Source organism: Photinus pyralis, unplaced genomic scaffold (assembly GCF_008802855.1).
Source record: "Photinus pyralis isolate 1611_PpyrPB1 unplaced genomic scaffold, Ppyr1.3 Ppyr1.4_LG1, whole genome shotgun sequence".
Classification (NCBI taxonomy): domain Eukaryota; kingdom Metazoa; phylum Arthropoda; class Insecta; order Coleoptera; family Lampyridae; genus Photinus; species Photinus pyralis.
The window spans coordinates 67366756-67385959 of NW_022170249.1; the positions used below are offsets into that span (position 1 = coordinate 67366756).

A 19204-nucleotide genomic window follows, 5' to 3' on the forward strand; every position below is an offset into this window, starting at 1 on the left:
TTAAAATTAGATTATTTTCTGTAACACAAGACGTAGATCTGGAATTCGAGCTACAGTTTCTGCTCAATACATAGATCATCTTTTGGGAAAAGTTTGTATAATTTCTCTGGCTATCAAGATCAGATGAGATGAGATCCATTTTTGAATTGAAGAGGAATGTTTCAGTACTCATTTAAAAGTATGTAAGTATCTATAGCAGTGAAGAACGAACATAATGTGCTTGTAGGTGATTCGGCTTCTAAAACATGGCATGTCTTGTCTATTGGAAAAATTATCAGCAGAACTTAACAGATAAGATACAGTGAATAATTGGTTACTTATTCAATGTAACATATTTTCCTAAGCTACAAAAGAAACACTTCCTTTTCACTTAAACGTTTACGTTTGAATGTTGTTTGTAGTTACAAAAGTTCATAATAGATGGAACCAAAAGTTGCTTACTCTGCTGTGGATACATCCAGTTACCTACTGGTTACTGTAGAATTGCCACTTCCAGATCAGCACCTAATTAACACTGGATGTTGTGGATTTCATTCTGGACACCAGTTTGTCTGAAAATATTTCATAAAATACCGTAAAACATAAAAATCAGTTCATATTGAGCCCTCATTAGAAGTGTTTCGTCTTCTAGTTTATTTCTGGTAAGATTTTCGTATTTAATTACATGTATCCGATATTGTTCATTAGTTGTTAAATTTGAATTTTCCATATTTGAAAGTTATTATGGTACCTATCTTAAGTGTTTGTAATTAAGTGTGCTTATTAGATGGACTTTTACCTATTGTTGCTTTAATGTAGAACATGTCTAATGTTTTGCTTTCGAGAGAGTAGGTAGGCTGTATTAAAACATTGCCTTAAGTATATTATAACTACCCCTAATTTTTCTATAATTCCCAATCTCCTGTTCTGCATATCTAATTAAATAAAAAAGGATTAAAAGCAGTTGTGTAGTAAAAAGTAGTGATGGGCGAGTCACTTGCTAAACCTGTTTGGTGTATTCTTCAACTTAAAATTGATTATTCTTGGTAGTTTTAATGGAGAAAATTACCTATAATGGAGGTAAATTTAAATTTGCAGTTGATCTTTGCATTTGTAGACAAATTTCAAACATGTCTAAGTAATACAGATTCGTGTTCATAATATTAATAGCGAGATTAATAGTAAAGTAAACATTTAAATTGTAAATTAAATAACGGATAATTGTGCCTAACAAGGCAAAGTTCACTTGGCAGAAAGATCTGTATTCCTGATTCCTCCAACAATTAACCAATAGTTCGATTACTTCACTGGAACAGTCTTATAGCTAGCTAAATGAATGTAATTAATGCAAAAATCTCAATTGTTATCTATATAATGGCAATAACATGAATGCAGTGCCGCGTTTTTGCCTAGGCACAGTAGACATGAGCCTAGAGGGCCCGTTGAAATTGGGGGCCTGCGAAGATGCATGCATCTTTGATAGTTGACGATATTCATGTTGCAAAGAAAATTACATTAATATAATTACGTGTACGTCTTAAAATAAAAACATTTAGAGGTTTTGCAATTTTCCAGTAGGTATCCAGTATCATGTAAAATGGTAGGTTTTATTATATTATTTTCTATGGGAGTCTGTTAAGTTAAATTAATAAAATTGAAACCATAAGTACGTACCTTTGTTTTTATGAGATATAAGTATAAACCAGGGGAGTAAGGGACCCTACACTATTTGTGTGCCTAGGGCTGTCCCAAATATTGGTGTTCAGCTTAGGGAGTGTTAATTTCAAAATCTATTGCAAATGTACTCGGTAATGATAAAATGGTAGATAATGTCTGTGAGTGCAAAATGCCAATAAATTGCAGGGGAAACACTCCGTACTTATTCACATTTATATTTATATCACAGATTGCCTCTTAATACAGCCTTTTGGAGGTTTGAATACGGTTTAAGCGAACATGTTTTATGTCATCCAACTACAAAACGTCAAATTAACGTAAGGGATGATGAGAGAAAACAAGAAAATGTCTTTCAAAACCTGATAGCTGCGATGTGTTACAAACATCTGATAAGGCAGAAGGAGATTTGTATTTTCATATCTACTACACTTTTGGTGCAAAGGTTATGGACCTGTTGTTGTTTTGATGTTCACTTGTTTTCACGCCATACTTAACCTGATTTATAATATTTTAATAGTAAAGTTCACTCGAAAATTCCTCGGAAAATTCATTGTTGGTCAAATTACTCCACCATTTTAAATACGAACATATATCGTTGAAAAGACGAAAAATGCCCTATACAAAGATGATATGATACATTCAATTGCTTCCATTACAAAATTAAAACTGCTAGTTCTCAACAACTGTTTGTACGTGAAAGTATAAATTTTATTTTATAGCATATATTAGATTGTTATTTTAACAGGTTTGAACGAGTAGGCTAAGCCGTTCTTTAATAGTAAGGATAGATAAAGTGATCACTTTTACCGTAAGGGTAGATAAAGTGAATCAATTTACTGTGCATTCTAATGACATCTGTCAATCTTATTTCAAATGCAAGATAATACTCGAGATAATATGACGTTCAGAAGATATGACAATTCTGTTGCTATGGAAACCTTCATGACGACAGAACCGAAGCTTGCTATTTTTGACGTCTAAATTAATTTCAGAATTGTAAGAAGCTTTACAATGCTTTGTATGGCTTCTGCTATAAAATAAAGTGGCTGCGTCACTCGTGAATTAACAATGCCCCTTTATGGTCTTGTATAATATATAACTATTTTATATCCCATAATAATGAGGGTGTGTCTAACAAAGCTCATAGGTTTTGTAGAGCAGTCAAACACGAATGTATCGATGTATTTGTAATAAACATAAATTTAACAGACAAAATAAATTCCTGAAAAATAAATCAAAATCGAGCTTAAAAATTGGACAGTGAATGAGCCGCGGGACTCAGAGAAGCTTCCCAGGACGCCGCTTCACGAAGCTGAATCAGTCACAAGGTGGTCCAGCACAACTGTAGAATAGGAGGCGTGGACTTACCATCACCTGACCGTTTGTTATCTGATACGTGCAGGTCTATTGGTAGGGCACGTAACGATCTCTGGCACCATTCTGGGACCTCAACAGTATTGTTAACGACAACCTAAGACTTCAAAAGGCGGTCGCGCAAAGGTGACCAGAGAAATAGCTGCAATTCCTGCCACTAATCCATGGCGCCCGTGGCATCCGGCCACTAGAACCCTGAGCTGCTGTGATTTTCCATCTTTACAAGAACAAAAAAGTTTCCAAACAAATCAGAAATCAAATTCATATTTTACAATCTACCAGTAACGAATCGGCTGCGGGCCTATACTTATACGAACTTTTAATGATAAATAAGCTCCTTCCGTATTTACATCATATTTAGGAACACCCTGTATACAATTAGATACTAATATTGAAATATTTTTCTCATTATCTTGTAATTCTCATTGCGGCATAACAAGTTAACAGTCACGCGATGTAATTTTATAATCAATAAACCAATACAACGAAATATCGAAGAATCCTTAATATTACCTTGAAAAATACATAGTCAACAAAAATGCATCAAATTCATGTTTTAGTCATTGACATAATGCTCTTGGTCTTTTTTTTCCAACGATCTTGGTGCATAAATAACGATTTTGACATGTTTTGATCCAAGCACATGTGGCCTCAGAAAAATAATTTAACCTTTTTGAATCACACACACTCGGTTCTCATATATGCATGTGATGTACTCTTTCAGAATCACGATAATGCGTTTGAAAGCTTTTACAACTCCAAATTCATGTGTAATGAATAATTTTGGGAACATTTTAGTCTAAAACTTTTGACCTAGAGCACACAGAGGAGTTATATTGACTTGTTACACATCTAAGAGTCATAGGGTATAATCTAGCGAAAGTCCGAACTCGATTCATGACCTAGGGAATGAAAAATGTTGATTTCTATTATATTGAGCGCGCAGTTATTCCCGTTCCCGATTCACTCGAAGTCCTATAACTTTGTTCCTGTTGAACCAGCTTCCTGAAAATCAATAGCGTCCGTTCTTAAGGTATAAAGTAAGCACCAAATTTCAACATAATCGGCAACATTTAAAAAGAGTTGCACACAGACGGACGACAATACAATACAAAGAATCTGAGGATCCTTAATAAACCATTCTAAAGCACATAACGAATTTCGCAGTTATTCCTACGCCTACCCGCCATCTACAGAAATCACAGTCAAGAGAACAGGCTTAGAAAATGATCAGTCAGGGAAAGAAAGAGTGACAATTGATCTTCTTTCAGATAGTCAGGCTGCATTGACGTCTATAACAGGTTACACTTGTCTGGGAGTGCATTAGCAACTTGAGGCAGCTGGCAAACGAAAGCATATCATAAACAGTGGGTGGAGAGGGATAGAATCAAATACTTGAATATGCAAACATGGTTACATACCTACATCAAAATTCTTCGGGCCTGCGAGCAAGCAACATAGCCAGTGGCGTAACTAACATAATAAAAGGCCAGATTTAACACCTGACGGTAAACACAACAGGGCGAGTTAACTAAAACCTGAAAGAAACGCTCTACATGCTAACTGGACTAAAACGTTGTTTTATAATGTGCTATTGGAATTATCTAAACCAAGAAACTATATTCGAATGGTCAAAACGAATCCTAAAATAGAATCATTTGTACGACCATTAATTGTCATATGAGGATTGTGAATGATGTTTACCTTGTAAAAGCATTTATAATTGTTCAGTGTAGTACGATCTCTTTTATTTGGATATACCTATTTTCAGAGGTCATCTCATTACTAATGACAGTGCACGATTTAGTGCCTCTTCACACCGAGCAGCGGAACAGGATGCAGTGCAGCGCGACTGAGTCGCCTTAACCCGCGACACAGTTGCACGTTCTGAACAAGTACAGTTCTAGAGAGGAGTTTTCAGTTATTCATAATATTCAATATAAACCGTATACGTATGCAGTTGAACATTGCATAAATCAGTAAATATGCACCACATTAAAAGGTGGTAATAAAATATGCACGACTGTGTCGCGGGTCAAATCGTGCTGCTGGCTGTTTAGTAGCGCTGCACTGCATCCTGTCCCGCGACCAGGGACACTTAGGATTTAACTTACGATAGCAAGTTATTGTTATTACTATTATTAATAATAACTTTTGAAGTATAATAGATACTTACATCTTGCTGATAATTAAGATCTCTACAATATTTATTTTACAGTAGGTCGGTACATCTGGACATGTCACGTGTGCATTTTCCTGCCCTTACTGCATTCGTCTATAATATTAATACAACAAATTTCCGGGTACATATATGCATATTTGATTTCATTTACTTATATGAATAATTTGTTAGGTTCCGAAGATAAACCATTGATGCACAGCTGGATTAACCTTTCTGCTAAAAATATGAGTGATTCGAAGCGTAGAAAACTCCAAACACCATTTTATCCAGTATTGTCGCCAGAATTTACAGACGAAACACCTTTAACTCAGGTTTATGTGGATACTATTAAAAATATAAAATTAATCTCGAAGGTGTTGGTGGAATTAAACTCAGTTCTTCCGATATCAGAATTGTGCCATTTAAAACGGGCAAGGGGTCGAGACATTTTAGTATGCCAGTGTAGTGGGGACCTTCAATCGGAAGATGTACATCAAATTTTAAAGGAGAAAAAGTTTGATGTATCCCAACTTGAAGGCAACATTAAAAAAATATTGGTCGCCGAAATTGCACCCAAAACAAAGAAGCAGTATCAAACAGTGAATAAGCTGTGGCCGTGTAACTTTCACAGTGACAAGTATATAGAACAATTACATGACAATTCTTTATTTGGCGCGTCTGAGATAAATGATCACATCAAATACATGCACATAGCAGTGGACATTGCTAAGTTTTATAACAGTCACTCGGGTGTTACGGTAATTGATCCGTCAATAAATTCTATTGTTGCAGTAGGCTTTGATACACAACATAATAACCCATGTCAGCATGCTGTCATGGTTGCCATCGACCATGTAGCTGTCACTCAGAATGGCGGCGCATGGAACCCTACAAGAGGCGATACTGTTGCATGTAACAATAAAATTGTAAGCGGTTTACCTTCTGAAGCATTGAAGTTTTTACAAGAGAAATATACCTGCATCGAATTTGGTGCGAAGAAGTTTAAAGCAAAACCTGACGCTGAAACGCCGTCTGATGGACCATACTTATGCACTGGATATGTACTGTATGTGACACGAGAACCTTGCATTATGTGCTCCATGGCATTAGTTCACAGCCGTATTAAAAGAGTTTTCTTTGGGGCTAAGAATAATAGTGGCGGTCTTGGTAGCTTATGCCAAATACACACTGTCAAACATTTAAACCATCATTATGAGGTTTTTGGGGGATTACTTGAACATGAGTGTTCTAGTTTGGTAACTGTTTGTAGCTAACGAGAGATATGTGTGTATGGATTGTGGGTTTCTTTATCTGAAACTATTAAACACATCCAACCGCCAATGTGTAATGATCATCACTGATAAGAAAGACAATGCTTTTTATTTCTTCTATGATTTACTGTAGTTTTAAATAATTGGAACTTTCAATGGATAGTAAAAAGTCACTCACAGTCACTCCCACTTAAAACATTTAGGGCCATGTTACTCGTTGGTTGATGTTTATAAAAATTGTCACATTGGTAATGGTAATTTTTGCCAACTTGTTTTAACTAGTTGAATTATCGTAAAGCCTCATTATATGGTCATACTGTTTATAAAGTTATTGTGGTCTTCTAGTTCTAGATCGCTACCTACACCATCTAATGTTAAGTAGCATACATATTCACACAAATTTCTGGGTTAGGATAGTAAAGCTAAGGTGAAGAAAATGTATTACGAACATAAAATAAATCTTACAAATATATTAAGAAATATGTTATTTATTTATATATTATGAAAGGAGCATGCATTCAAATATCTCCTGCCAAAAACTGTAGTTAGGTTTTAAATAGCAGTTTATTTATATCTCCTATCTTGTGTACCGTTCGTTTTACAAAAGGTAGAAGGTACCTACCTAGTATAAGTTCTAGTCAATAAATTACACTATCCTTATTTTCATGTTCTAACAATTTGAATAGAAAAAGGATATAATTTGAATGTACGAAAAAAATCGATTGCACTGTATTATTAAACACAATACATATTTAAATTTAATAATAAACCTTATTAACAATTTTTTTTACGTAATTTCTAAAATCTACAATAACAAAGCCACACATATTCATCGCATTTATTGCTTTGCTACAGATAGAAAAAATTATCTTGCTACGCGCTGAGACCAGGTTTTTATCGTTGCCGTATAATACTTTGAAATCAGACTGGAAAAAAGTTTCTTATCAAAAATGCATTTTATAATATTAATGAATAATGAATTTAATTTATGTTTATTTTAACATTAAGGTAGAAATTTTGTATTGTTTTTTCTTTTTGACTTCCTTAAATGATTTTAGCGCATTTCCACAAAAATTTAAAAAAATGTCCGTCCGTCAGTCTGTCCGTCCGCTCGTTCGTTGAGACGCTACTAGTTCTTTATCTTAAGAGTTAATGTTCTACTTTTTTCGCTATTTGGTTCGTTATGGTGTCGAGGCTTGCACCAAGGAAGGATTTTTTTCTGCGTTTATTACTAAAAAAGTAAAAAAACAAAAAACCGTTTTTTACATATTCCATAATTTTACACTTTTGCCGTTTATTAACGATCCTAGAGATTGTTTATAATTTTGTATTGCTGTCTGTCGTCTGTCTGTTGGTCTATCCGTCTGTTCCTTTGTCTGTCTGTCCCTCTATTTGTCCGTGTGAACGATAACTTTGTTTAGAAATGTCCGATCGCTTTTCCATCTCCGTTAGTTATGAACTGAATTGCATGAAATTCAATATGGGCATCCTCAGCCATATAATACGCAATGCCAAAAGTTGAGTCAAATCGATTCATTCAAAATCACAAAGTGCCCTTTTCGCATCTCGACCATTTATAAACCGAATTGCAAACTTTTTTACTTATAAAAGTATTTGAATGAAATTTGATACATAGGCACTTGGAATAAATGAATATCTAACGCCAGTTTCAAAAGATGGTTTTGCGCATGCGCAGTGCCAACTTTTTTTATTTATGGAAGTATTTAAAGAAATTTGATGCATAGGCGTTTGGAATAAAGGAAAATCTAACGACAGTTTCAAAATTTGGTTTTGCGCAGTCGCAGTGCCAACTTTCTTATTTAGAAAAGCATTGAAATGAAATTTTTCTTATAAACAGAAATTGAAGTAGCACGTCAAACATGGATTGCACATGTGCTACGCTATCTTTCATATTTGATTCCGTTTGTGTTATCTATTTTAGAAAGCTCAAAAATATGTTAGTCTTTTCTTGAAGTAATGACAGCAGTGGAATTATACTAGGTATATACTTAACAACGTAAAACATATCAACACATACCTAACCATTCTATTTTTGCCTTCCCTTGGATGTCTGTAGATTTTGTTCAAACAGTAAAAAACTGTTGTTTTATTCATCCATTGTTAATTTAGTGTATTCGATTTTCTGCTGTTTAAAAATAATAGATTATATGACAAGCGTAAAATTTATTTGAAATCTGTATACCTATAGGTTAGGTACGTACCTACCATATCTGATATGTGATAACTATCAAACAAAACTGAAACTAAAATGGTCTACAATTCTACATCCTCATATCTTCAAATATTCATAAGTATCCATATTTGTACAAATAAATAATTCATTTTTAGGATAACTTATTCAAAACGCGGCCGCTCATCATGGGTTTTTACACAAACCCGACATACTTCTTTAGTGTGTTAAATTTTTAATTCTTAATGATAGGTAGGTGCATCCTATAAACTTAATTAATGTAAATTTATTCAGTCATTTATTATTTTCTATTTAATCGTTCCGAGTATAAATTTACTTTAAACTGAGCTGATGATGAAATGATGCGTTTAATGCTTATTGCAGGTTCTGGCCCAAAAAATTATTAGTAGTAGTAGACTCAAAGAAACAATTTCAAATAAATAATGTAGTTTAATAATAACACACACACTGTGCCTCTAAAGCAGCCGCAGCGGTTTATCATGTAGAAAGATGCTGTACCTACTATTGTTAACTCCATTACTTTCCTAAACTAATGACAATTCCTCTCAAAAACGCCCGGTATGTACCTACTTGCCACAAACTCAAAATACATTCACACTGTGATTTGCGTGTTGAATATATCAATGTTTAGCACTATATGTTCTTATCTTTCCGTATAAATTTTTAACATATGAGGTATAAAATTGAATTTTGTTTCAGGGTTTGACTTTGACCACCATACACGAAGCCATCTGTGTGTAGAACATAAAAATTGAAGGAGAGGGTTATTTTCATTTGACTAAACTTGACTTTGCGGACCTATTAATTCAATTCAATCTAAAAAAATTTCACGAGGCGGCAATAAATAATTCCATAGCCAACTTCAATTGCACTATAATTATTTGTATTTCTAAACAGACGCTTAATTCGAACCGTTTCTTGTAATGGAACTTTATAAATTAAGCTTAATTTAGACATCATAAAGATGTTGCTGTGATCAGTTGCAAAATTAAAAATCGCGCGCGCATGGTTTAAGGCTTAAAATCTGATAATAGTCCAAATTTATCGTACTGTTATCTCAGTTACGCGGATAACATTCAAACGCGAGTGTTGCGAAAACTAATCCTAATGCAGTTTATACTAATTTACGAAATTTGCCTTGAAGGGCCCCATACTTAGCTGGAAGAGCTTCTGTGTAACGTGACCTTGTGTTGCGTGAAAAGTTTCATTATTTGTTCAAGCTAACTAAACCGATTGTGCTAAATGGATATTGAATGCCACTATTTACAAATTAAAATGCTCAACATTCATAATGCCTTTGTGCAAAGTCGTCGTGTGCAAGAAACCACAGGACTCAAAAAATTATACAATTCATTCTTTGTTATGTTTTAAACAAATCGTGAATTAATTCGGTACTAACTAGATTGCGTTAGCTCTTGTATTCAAAAGTTAAAAATTCATATGAAAAGAGATTATAAATGAACGCCTTTTCTTACAAAGTATTCATTCTGTAATTTTGTTATTATGGAGTTTCAGTTGTGCCAAAACAATCCACATATATTTTCTATCGATCGTATAAATTCGCGAGAGTTGTGGAATATTATTAACGAACCAAGCATGAACTCTGACGACTGTTTAGGTTGGACTAACGACCACAAAATTGACAATTTCATTAATACGGTTTTACCTAAAACTACCTCAAAACGAAAATTATCCTCATCAGGAACTATACCGTTTAAGACCAAATCAACTTCCAATGAGAACCTCAAAGAACCTTCAATGGTAACAGAAAATTTCGCAAAATCGACAAATGCTAAGCGAAATATGGCTGAAAACGGTAGGTACCTAACAAAATAAACATTGAGATTTGATTAACGTCATAGTTGATAGTGTAGTAAGTACTATGTTATCAGATTGGATGACATCGATTTAAAATAGATAAAAATTGTACCCAAACGCATAGTAAAAACGTAGGTGTAGGTACACCTGTGCAAATTCCTCGACTTATATTTTAGGCGAAATTCAGGGCGAGTAATGTGAATGATAGGTATCTTACCAGCTTAGATATAATGTTATTTTTGTTCCGATATCAACCCAAAACGTGGGCAATTCTTTCAATCAAGTAATAATTACCAATCTAGTAGTGTGTAATATAGGTACCTGCAGGCGAGTGTGTCTAAGCGGACCTGCTTAAATTACTGCAGCTAATTCATACTATGCGCACAGTTCAACGTAAAATTGGGTTTATACGAGTAACGAGATGAGTCTTCTGAAACCAACCGAGATAAAGAAACTATGAATTTTTTTTTAAATGTTTGTTACTTATACCAATAGTGTTATTATTTGTATGTGTATATTTTAAATAAAAAATAGGTACCTATATTAGTCTTGAAAAAGCTAAAAATGTATAAACGTGGCCAAACTGTTTGCACAAAAGTATATTGTCAATATAACGCGTGAGGTACATTTCTCGGTCGTTGAAGTGATATGTTCCCAGCAAAACTGTCAAACCGATATGAAAACAGATAACTCTCGGGGGATTTAGACAGTATCTCACAACTCTAAATAATGTATTAACATCTCTTGTTCAAAATCGGCATGGGAAGTTGATGAACAATTGAGTTTTATGCCTCGCTTCATTGCCATATATCTGGGATTATTGTTGACGCATTTGCGTTCAAAATTGTGTTAATATCCTGCGAGCGACTAAACTATAAGTTAAATAAAGACAAATTTTGAAGCTAATGTTATGTCAAAAGATGAAGAGAAAAGCTTATAAACCGTACGTATGGGCTATGAAATATAGTTTTAAAGGCAATGTTTTAGTACATTTTTTATTCAAATGATAATAATGTGCTATTATTATTACCCAACAAAATTTGAATTTATTTACAAAAAAACATTGCTTTTGTGTAAAGGATAAATTTTGTGCGCTTTCTGTTTTGATCACTTTTGGGGCGCAGCAAAAGGCACTGCCTTGATGTTGTGCAGGAACAATATTCTCACCACTTCTTACTCATCATTGCTGACAATGTGGGCCAAAATGAACGTTTTCCTAAGGAATAGCGATTCATTCTCTCTTGTCTTGATTCTCTCTGGCAGGCTGGTCGATGTTGACCAACAGTTTGTCGGCAATGTTTTCTCCCCACGGAAACAAGTTAGCCAACAGTTGCCTACCTGTTGTTCAACTGTTGCACAACAATGTTTGCTTGGTCTATTCGCACCTTTAAACAGAGAATAAAATGCATTTATCAAATGACCCTCTATTCTTCTACTCAATTGGTGAAATCTATAAAACAAATGACCAGTCATCCTTTTATCACAGCGATTATAACAACGAAGACTTAACGTGAAATTATCAGTTTTGGCATTTATGTCAACTGAAACAACAATTTTTACGGCGTTGAAAAACCTTGCCCGCACTGAAGTTTCTTATCAAAAACTCGCGACTATACTTACTAAATTGAGCTTTATCTTGATTAAAATCGAAAATCAAAATTCGGTATTCGGAAGTCAAAACGTGACGCCTATCCGTTACCATGCATACTTTCTGTTGTTTTGTATAGTCATTGACAAAAGCAATGATCGCCTACTAGTTACACTCTGCAGGATAAGCAACCAACATTCCTATGACATTGGGCTCCGTTGGTTTCTTCAAGGAGGAGATACCTTAATTTGTTGGCTTGCATTTCCAAGTTGCATAATATATTCAAATGTTGGTTGCGTATGCTGCAATGACTGTACATATTTTTGTCAAATATAAAAAGATTATCGAGTTAAATTACTTACATGAAAATAAATACCACAAAAATATGTTGCGAAGTCCGAGTTCCAGTGGTATTTAGTAAGATAATTCTACGCTGACATTTAGAATTGTCAAACATGATGCTATACGCGCTTGAAAAATGTACAACAAACTTAATTTCAAAAAACAGAGCATTTGCATTCTGGTTTGTGAATATGTACCTATATGGTCAGTGAGTGACCAGTATAGGGTATACGTCCAAAATGGAGGGGGAAGACTTGACAGTCTCGCATATACAAATTTCAATAGTATATGGATTTATTTAATACAGATATCCTAGACTATTATAGTTATGTTAAGGGTTGGGAGGTGGCAGTGTTCATACATGCATAATGCAGAGTAGTAGTCAGTATCATTCACGCCGATTCCCAAGGGGGGATACTGACCTTCACGATCAAAAAGGAAGTGGATGTATTTTGGATTCAGCACATGGTGTTCTATACCGTAACATGACGATCGTTTGTTGAGATCTTACAAGAGAGAAAAATATAAAAGAATTGTTTACACCAAAATAAGTAGGTGCCTTCTTATTGTACATATACAAAATAGGTGTAAGTGGTGACAAATCTAAGGCATGTCTACTTATGCGATTACCATTTTAGACTATATATCGAACTTAATTTCGGTCATTAGGTATATCTGTTTTGCCCTGACCTTTGTATTAGTGTGAAGCAAGAGCATAATTAAACGATGGTGCCACAAATGTACTTTTTGTTAAATATAAAGAGTACATATTATTGTGTTTATCCATATTAAGAATTTTAGGTACTACAACATACATTTATTAATTTTAACTTAAATTAGCAATGAAAATTAGAATCTACAAGAAAATGATCATTTAGAAGAATGAAAGTCCGATCTTTGACGTACCATTGAGACATACTTATCAACTTCTTATCACATGCCTCATATTTATCAAACTGAATAAAGGACAGTATTTTGATGTAGTATTTACTTGGGTTTAAAATACGTCTACACCAAAATGAAGATTCTGCAAAAAGAGTTTGCCGTTTTCTGAAACTATAGAGACATTAATAAGGAAGAAATTGTATTTTTGAAAATGGACTGCTTAATTAAATGTACGTTTTTAATTTTTAAGTTTAGTGTAATCTTATCAAAGTCAACAACGTGCATACGCTGTGGAAATTATGTACCTACCTAAGCCAAACAATAACTAAACACTTTTTTTCAAGCAATGGCGACTGTATAGTCATTTGTAAAATATTTTTAATTACAACTGTTTCGGAAAAAGAATGAGTTCAGATAAATTTCAAAGGTTAAATGAGGGCAGTTATGTGTGTATAAAATCTAATTGAAAAAATCATTTAATGTTGTTGACGTCGGCTAAGTGATTCGTGACGCAGTCGTCAATTAATTCCTGTAAGTTACTGCAACTAAATTATGGAATAGTCGGTTATTATTGCTCCTATATTTAAATTTATAAATCAAACATAGAAAAAGCTTTAGGCATACAATCCGCATTCAAAAACCCAGTGAGATAGTGCTTAGGTTTTCTTTTAGTTTACTATATTTTACATTGATGTATCTACTTGCTCGCCTTTTGTTCTTCATCAAGTGACGAGAGCTGATCTTTTGGTTTCAAATAAACATCTTCCCAAATAACAGTTGTTACTTTTCCTACATAACTGACAATAATGAACATGTGGATTAATTTTCAATCACAAAACTTATTTTTTAAATTTATAAATCCTATCAGAATTCATCCATTGTTTGGAAAATGATATCAAAAGTTACACGAGAAAAGAGTTATTTTCAATTGCAACAATATGGTCGTCACATTATGTAGCTACTTACAGGTCCTACAAAATGGCAAAACATACGTATTGTAAATACTCGATGAGATTAATTGATGATACTCAGGTCCGTAGCCAGAGGGTGGCCTGAGCCCCACCTAGAACGTGGTCTTGCCCCCAGTGGAAATTACGGTTGATGGTTACTTTGCAAAAGTCTATCCAAAACTTCTTAGCCCCACCTAGAAAAATACTGGCCACCCGTACTACTACATTCTGGCTACGGATACTTAGGTAATGACAAGCACATTTGAATTAGCACTTCCAACCTGAAAAATGGAGCTTTGACAATACCTTCCTTGGTACCTACTTTAGTTTACACTATTTTATACCTAATTTCTACTAGAATTAAACACACAAGTAAATAAATGGTTAATCAAATTTCTAGGTACTTCTCGAATGCCACCATGGCAGGTAGACGATATTTCAGATCTGAATGCAGATTTAGAAGGCTCACTTGCGGGGTTAGGAGCAGATTTAAGTAGCAACTCATATAATATGAGGTAAGTACGAATATATTGATTTTTATGTCTTACTAACCTATCACAGCACATTTTATATCTGTGATACGCGGGCATAAAGTACCACTTTATGCCCTAGGGCATTAAGTATCACCATAGTAACTCATTTATACTTAATGACAAAACAAACAAATATTTGCAGGTCATTGAAAATTAGAAACGTCAATTATTAATTGTCAATACCTACTAAATCACAAGATTGGCCCTATTTCGTATAGTTTCTGGAACTTCTTGCTCATTCACGATGAATTGAATTATTTAAAATTACGTTTGACGTTTGGATGGTTTCAATCATATTAACAAATTCGAACCACGCATACTTGATCAAACATAATGAATTATTTTGTAAACGAATATTTACTTTGACGAAGAAAACTATTTGTAAGACATAAAATTTTGTATGTACCACTGGCATAAACTGATGTTTATACTCTCGGGCGACTAAAACTCGTTTTTTTAACTCGTTGCCCTCAAAAATATAAATATCACTATTATGCCCTTAATACATAAATAACTATTGTGGAAAGTCGCAACAATTTTTATAAGTACCTAGTATTTACTTTCTGACTTACTCTTATAAAACTGGATAAACCATTATTAGTATGGAAAATTGTCATATATCTGATTAAAAATGTTTACTTACCAAGTCAAGTACGAATTTTTGGGCCATGGATGATGTTTTCAGAATAATTACTTTTTGCATGTCTGAATGAATATGTGTGAAGGTTTTACGATGATCTGTAAAATTTCTATTTTTGTATTTTAAATCTGCGTTGCTATTATATTTTATTTCTATAACTTAAATGTTTATTTTACAATTTTTCAAAGGCTTGAATGAAGTCCTAGCAAATATTCAGATGCCCTTTGGATTAGATCAAAATTGTTATGTGGTATTATCCCTGTTGATTTGTGGTATCATGAATCCATCATTAAGGTATACGAAATATTCAGGAAAGGGATACGACAATTGTTCAACTTCTACTTAGTTGCTTGATACAATTGCCAAATTACCTAATTGGGCAATTTTTGAATCATAACCATTTAAATTTCTTCATTGTCAGTCAAATAAACTGAAGTTGAACTATCATGGTACCACTGGCACATGCTGCACTGAACGATTGCTGAGGGTGTTCACATCCCAATGCTATTACTATTGTTTTAATTAGAGTGCTGTTATTTTGTGATGAACAGTTGCGCAGTGGACTATTGCCGCGCCAAGGTAAACCAAGAGGCTTGAAACTTCACGGTTACTCAAAATTTGCCCACATGTATCTCACTATTCATTACAAAACAACAGGACTCTACTTACAATTATTATTAACTTTTTTTTTTAGTGAAGCTATTCTTTCTCTTCCCGGTCTTCCAGTTTTTAAACAAGAAGCGCCCTCTCCCACATCAAATGAAGCAAAAACGCTTTCTCATCCGTCATGTATTCCCGTTACCTCATCACATACAACTACAAATTCAGCAGTTAACGATGGCAATAGTAATCAAAATATGTTTAATAACACCCTTCAGCACTTACTGGGTGGTTCCACTTATTCATCTCTGCAAACAAATATTGATGGTAAGAGTAATACAAACTATTAGTGCATTTCTCAAATGTAAAATTATTGTAGGTAACAATATAGCCTCTTCCCCATCCTCTCTTTCCCAAGATGGATATCATGTTACATCAAGCAGTAATACTTTTGGTGAAGATTGCCGTTTTCAATATGTCCTTGCTGCAGCAACCAGTATTGCCACTAAAGTGAATGAAGATACATTAACATATTTAAACCAAGGGCAAAGTTACGAAATTAAATTAAAGAAACTAGGAGATCTGTCAGCATATCGAGGAAAATTACTAAAGGTAAGTATATTGGTTTTTGAATGAATATGTAATTCTTATTTTGTAGACTGTAATTCGGATTTGTTTCCACGAACGACGATTACAATATATGGAAAGGGAACAAATGTCATTATGGCAGCAATCTCGACCTGGTGATAGAATATTAGAGGTTGATGTGCCTTTATCTTATGGCCTTTGTGATGTATTGCAACCTTCAAACGCCTTAAATCTGATTGCCTTTACTTGGGATCCAACAAAAGAAGTTGGAGTGTATATTAAAGTAAGGAACAAATAAATCATACTACAGATGATGCTGTTTAAACAGCAAGTCTGTGAGGATTATTTTGTTCATGGTGTCCTTTTAGGTAAATTGCATAAGCACCGAGTTTACTCCAAAAAAACATGGAGGGGAAAAGGGGGTGCCCTTCCGTATTCAAGTTGAAACATATCAAGCATCCGAGCCTTGTGATTCTTCTAAACGACTACATGCAGGCGTGTGTCAAATAAAAGTATTTAAGCTTAAAGGCGCTGATAGAAAACATAAGCAAGATAGAGAGAAAATTTTAAAACGGCCTGTCTCCGAGCAAGAGAAATATCAACCCAGTTACGAATGTACTGTTTTAAATGATGTGAGTATCTTTTTCTGCATACACCATAAGGTGAGGTGGTCAGCAAATAGCTACAATTTGCGTCTTTATTACACTAATAACTAAATAATTATGACACATTGCAATTATTTTTATCCTATTACATTTCCTTTAATACTTTCGTGCTTGTGTGGTCTGTGTTAAAGTTTATCAGTTTGATAATCCATTAACGTAAATTAGACTATTTTCCCCTATGGTTGATTTTTTTAGGCTGCATTTATAGTAACAAAATGTATTTGTTTTCTTTTCCTAGAAAATTCATACACCTACTTACCAAACCTAGAAGCCAATCAATTCATTGTTTCCTTTTATATTCGCTAAAACCAAGCATAACACATTACGTTTTTATTAAACAAAAGTTACTTAAATATTTAAAAAATCTTTTTCATAATAATAATGCGGACCAAGGTTTCGCATACAGCCCTCGTATTGGATGGATGGATCAGTACTTCCCTCCAGCTTCACTTTATTTTTAAACGGTCGGCGTTTTAGCTGTGATAACCAGAAGGCTATTAAATTATGGGTGCTTGCACGTGGAAGTTTAACTCCGACTTAAACTGTAATTACAAGGATTAATTGGTAACTGAGGTGCTATTCAACAATAAGGAGAAGTCTAGTGTATTGTAGTAAGACTGTGTCACCCCGCACCCGTTACCGCGACAGCAAAACCGCCTCAGTCAATATGTACAGTCATTGACAAAAGTAATGATCGCCAAATAGGTAAATCCTGCAGCATACGCAACCATTAATGTGCAACTTGTAAATGTGAACCAACAAATTTATCTCCTCCTTGAAGAAACCGACGAAGCTCAATATGATATCGTGTTGGTTGCTTATGCTGCAATTACTGTAAACGATAATAAAATTGAACAAAAACAAACTCTTTCAACCACTTATGGTTAACAGGGTGTAATTATCTAATGTCCATTGGGCCTGGCAGTAGCCCAAGGTGATGCCGGGAGTTGGTAGGAGTTCATGTAGGATACATACTTTAAATCGAAGAGCACGCATCAGTTTTATGATGGGTACCGGGACAGGTAGTTATTTAGCGAATGTGTATGAATGTGAATAGTGTTGATTGTTGTAATTACCCGTTCAGTAGGGAATACACATATATAGGAACTGATTTATCAGGGAAAATGAACAGGTCAAGGTGATACAGGAAAACGTCTGTAAGTTTCGGAGGGGGCGAAATTAACACGAAATATCTGGGGGAAATATTTACCAGGCTGCAGATTATTTCTCCCTACTTAATTTCGTCTCCTCACATTCCTTTTTAGGGATATCCCTTACAATTTAAATTACAAATAATTCTCCAAGATGTTATTACATGAATACAACAAAGCATTATTAAAGCTCGTTCTTTGTATATTTCATTGTATTCAAAGCGGCGGAAAATTTTCAACGAACTTTTCCTTTAGGTAAAGTGTGCTTTGGTAAAACTGCTTTTCAGTCGATAAATTGTTCTTTCGGTAGATTGTCATCTTTGGAAACTTTCTGGGACCGATTAATAATAAACAAAATCTTTGATTATCTTCCAAAGTGTCCATTCACAAATAACGACTATTACCACCGTAATTATATAAATACAATGCTATTTCCTGTATTGCTTAAGATTGTAATATGTATGAATGGAATAGAGATAGGCGGCACACAATACCAATTGAAAACTCTTGAGTAATTTCCGGAATTCAAATTCAAATATGAATTCTAACTCATATCACTGTGGTTATATTGCTGTAGAAGTGCTTTGTACATGATCTAAGTATGATGGAACTTACATCGTAAATGTAAGGGGCAATAGAGCCAATCAGAATAAAAATCTTTCCAAAATAAACCAAGGGTTTTTAATTTCAGAACTAAACTCCTACAAAAATTTTGTAACTCCTTAAATTTGTCAGCAGCCATGAAACGCACAATTACATTTTGTTAACAT

At 34.1% G+C, this 19204-nt stretch overlaps 2 protein-coding genes and 1 long non-coding RNA gene across 6 annotated transcripts in view; 2 read left to right on the plus strand and 1 right to left on the minus strand.

Moving 5' to 3' along the window:
* Positions 1-480: 480 nt before the first annotated feature.
* Positions 481-19204, plus strand: part of LOC116173327 (transcription factor CP2-like protein 1) — a 29241-nt gene continuing 10517 nt past the window's right edge. The window contains exons 1-7 of one of the 4 annotated variants that reach the window (XM_031490716.1): positions 481-641; positions 9374-10490; positions 14658-14772; positions 16125-16357; positions 16410-16642; positions 16689-16901; positions 16987-17250. In XM_031490716.1, the coding sequence (XP_031346576.1) occupies positions 10178-10490; positions 14658-14772; positions 16125-16357; positions 16410-16642; positions 16689-16901; positions 16987-17250 (1371 nt within the window). In that variant the 5' untranslated portion in view covers positions 481-641; positions 9374-10177. Of the gene's footprint in view, positions 642-9373; positions 10491-13404; positions 13538-13703; positions 13839-14657; positions 14773-16124; positions 16358-16409; positions 16643-16688; positions 16902-16986; positions 17251-19204 lie in introns of those variants that run through there. The other 3 variants (XM_031490733.1, XM_031490723.1, XM_031490743.1) reach the window with 3 other exon arrangements.
* LOC116173344 (probable inactive tRNA-specific adenosine deaminase-like protein 3) lies at positions 4024-7341 on the plus strand. The gene is made up of 3 exons (XM_031490751.1): positions 4024-4982; positions 5249-5333; positions 5384-7341. Exon 3 carries the CDS (start codon positions 5404-5406, stop codon positions 6463-6465), a length of 1062 nt encoding a protein of 353 aa, XP_031346611.1. The 5' UTR covers positions 4024-4982; positions 5249-5333; positions 5384-5403; the 3' UTR covers positions 6466-7341.
* LOC116173361 lies at positions 11485-12903 on the minus strand. Its single transcript, XR_004145929.1, has 3 exons — positions 12443-12903; positions 12113-12391; positions 11485-11877 (listed from the first exon to the last, which is right to left on the minus strand). It is a non-coding gene; the product is annotated as an uncharacterized LOC116173361 (long non-coding RNA).

Bases quoted from the DNA above. Each gene is read 5' to 3' on its own strand.
- LOC116173344 (XM_031490751.1), top strand. From the start codon at position 5,404: ATGCACAGCTGGATTAACCTTTCTGCTAAAAATATGAGTGATTCGAAG.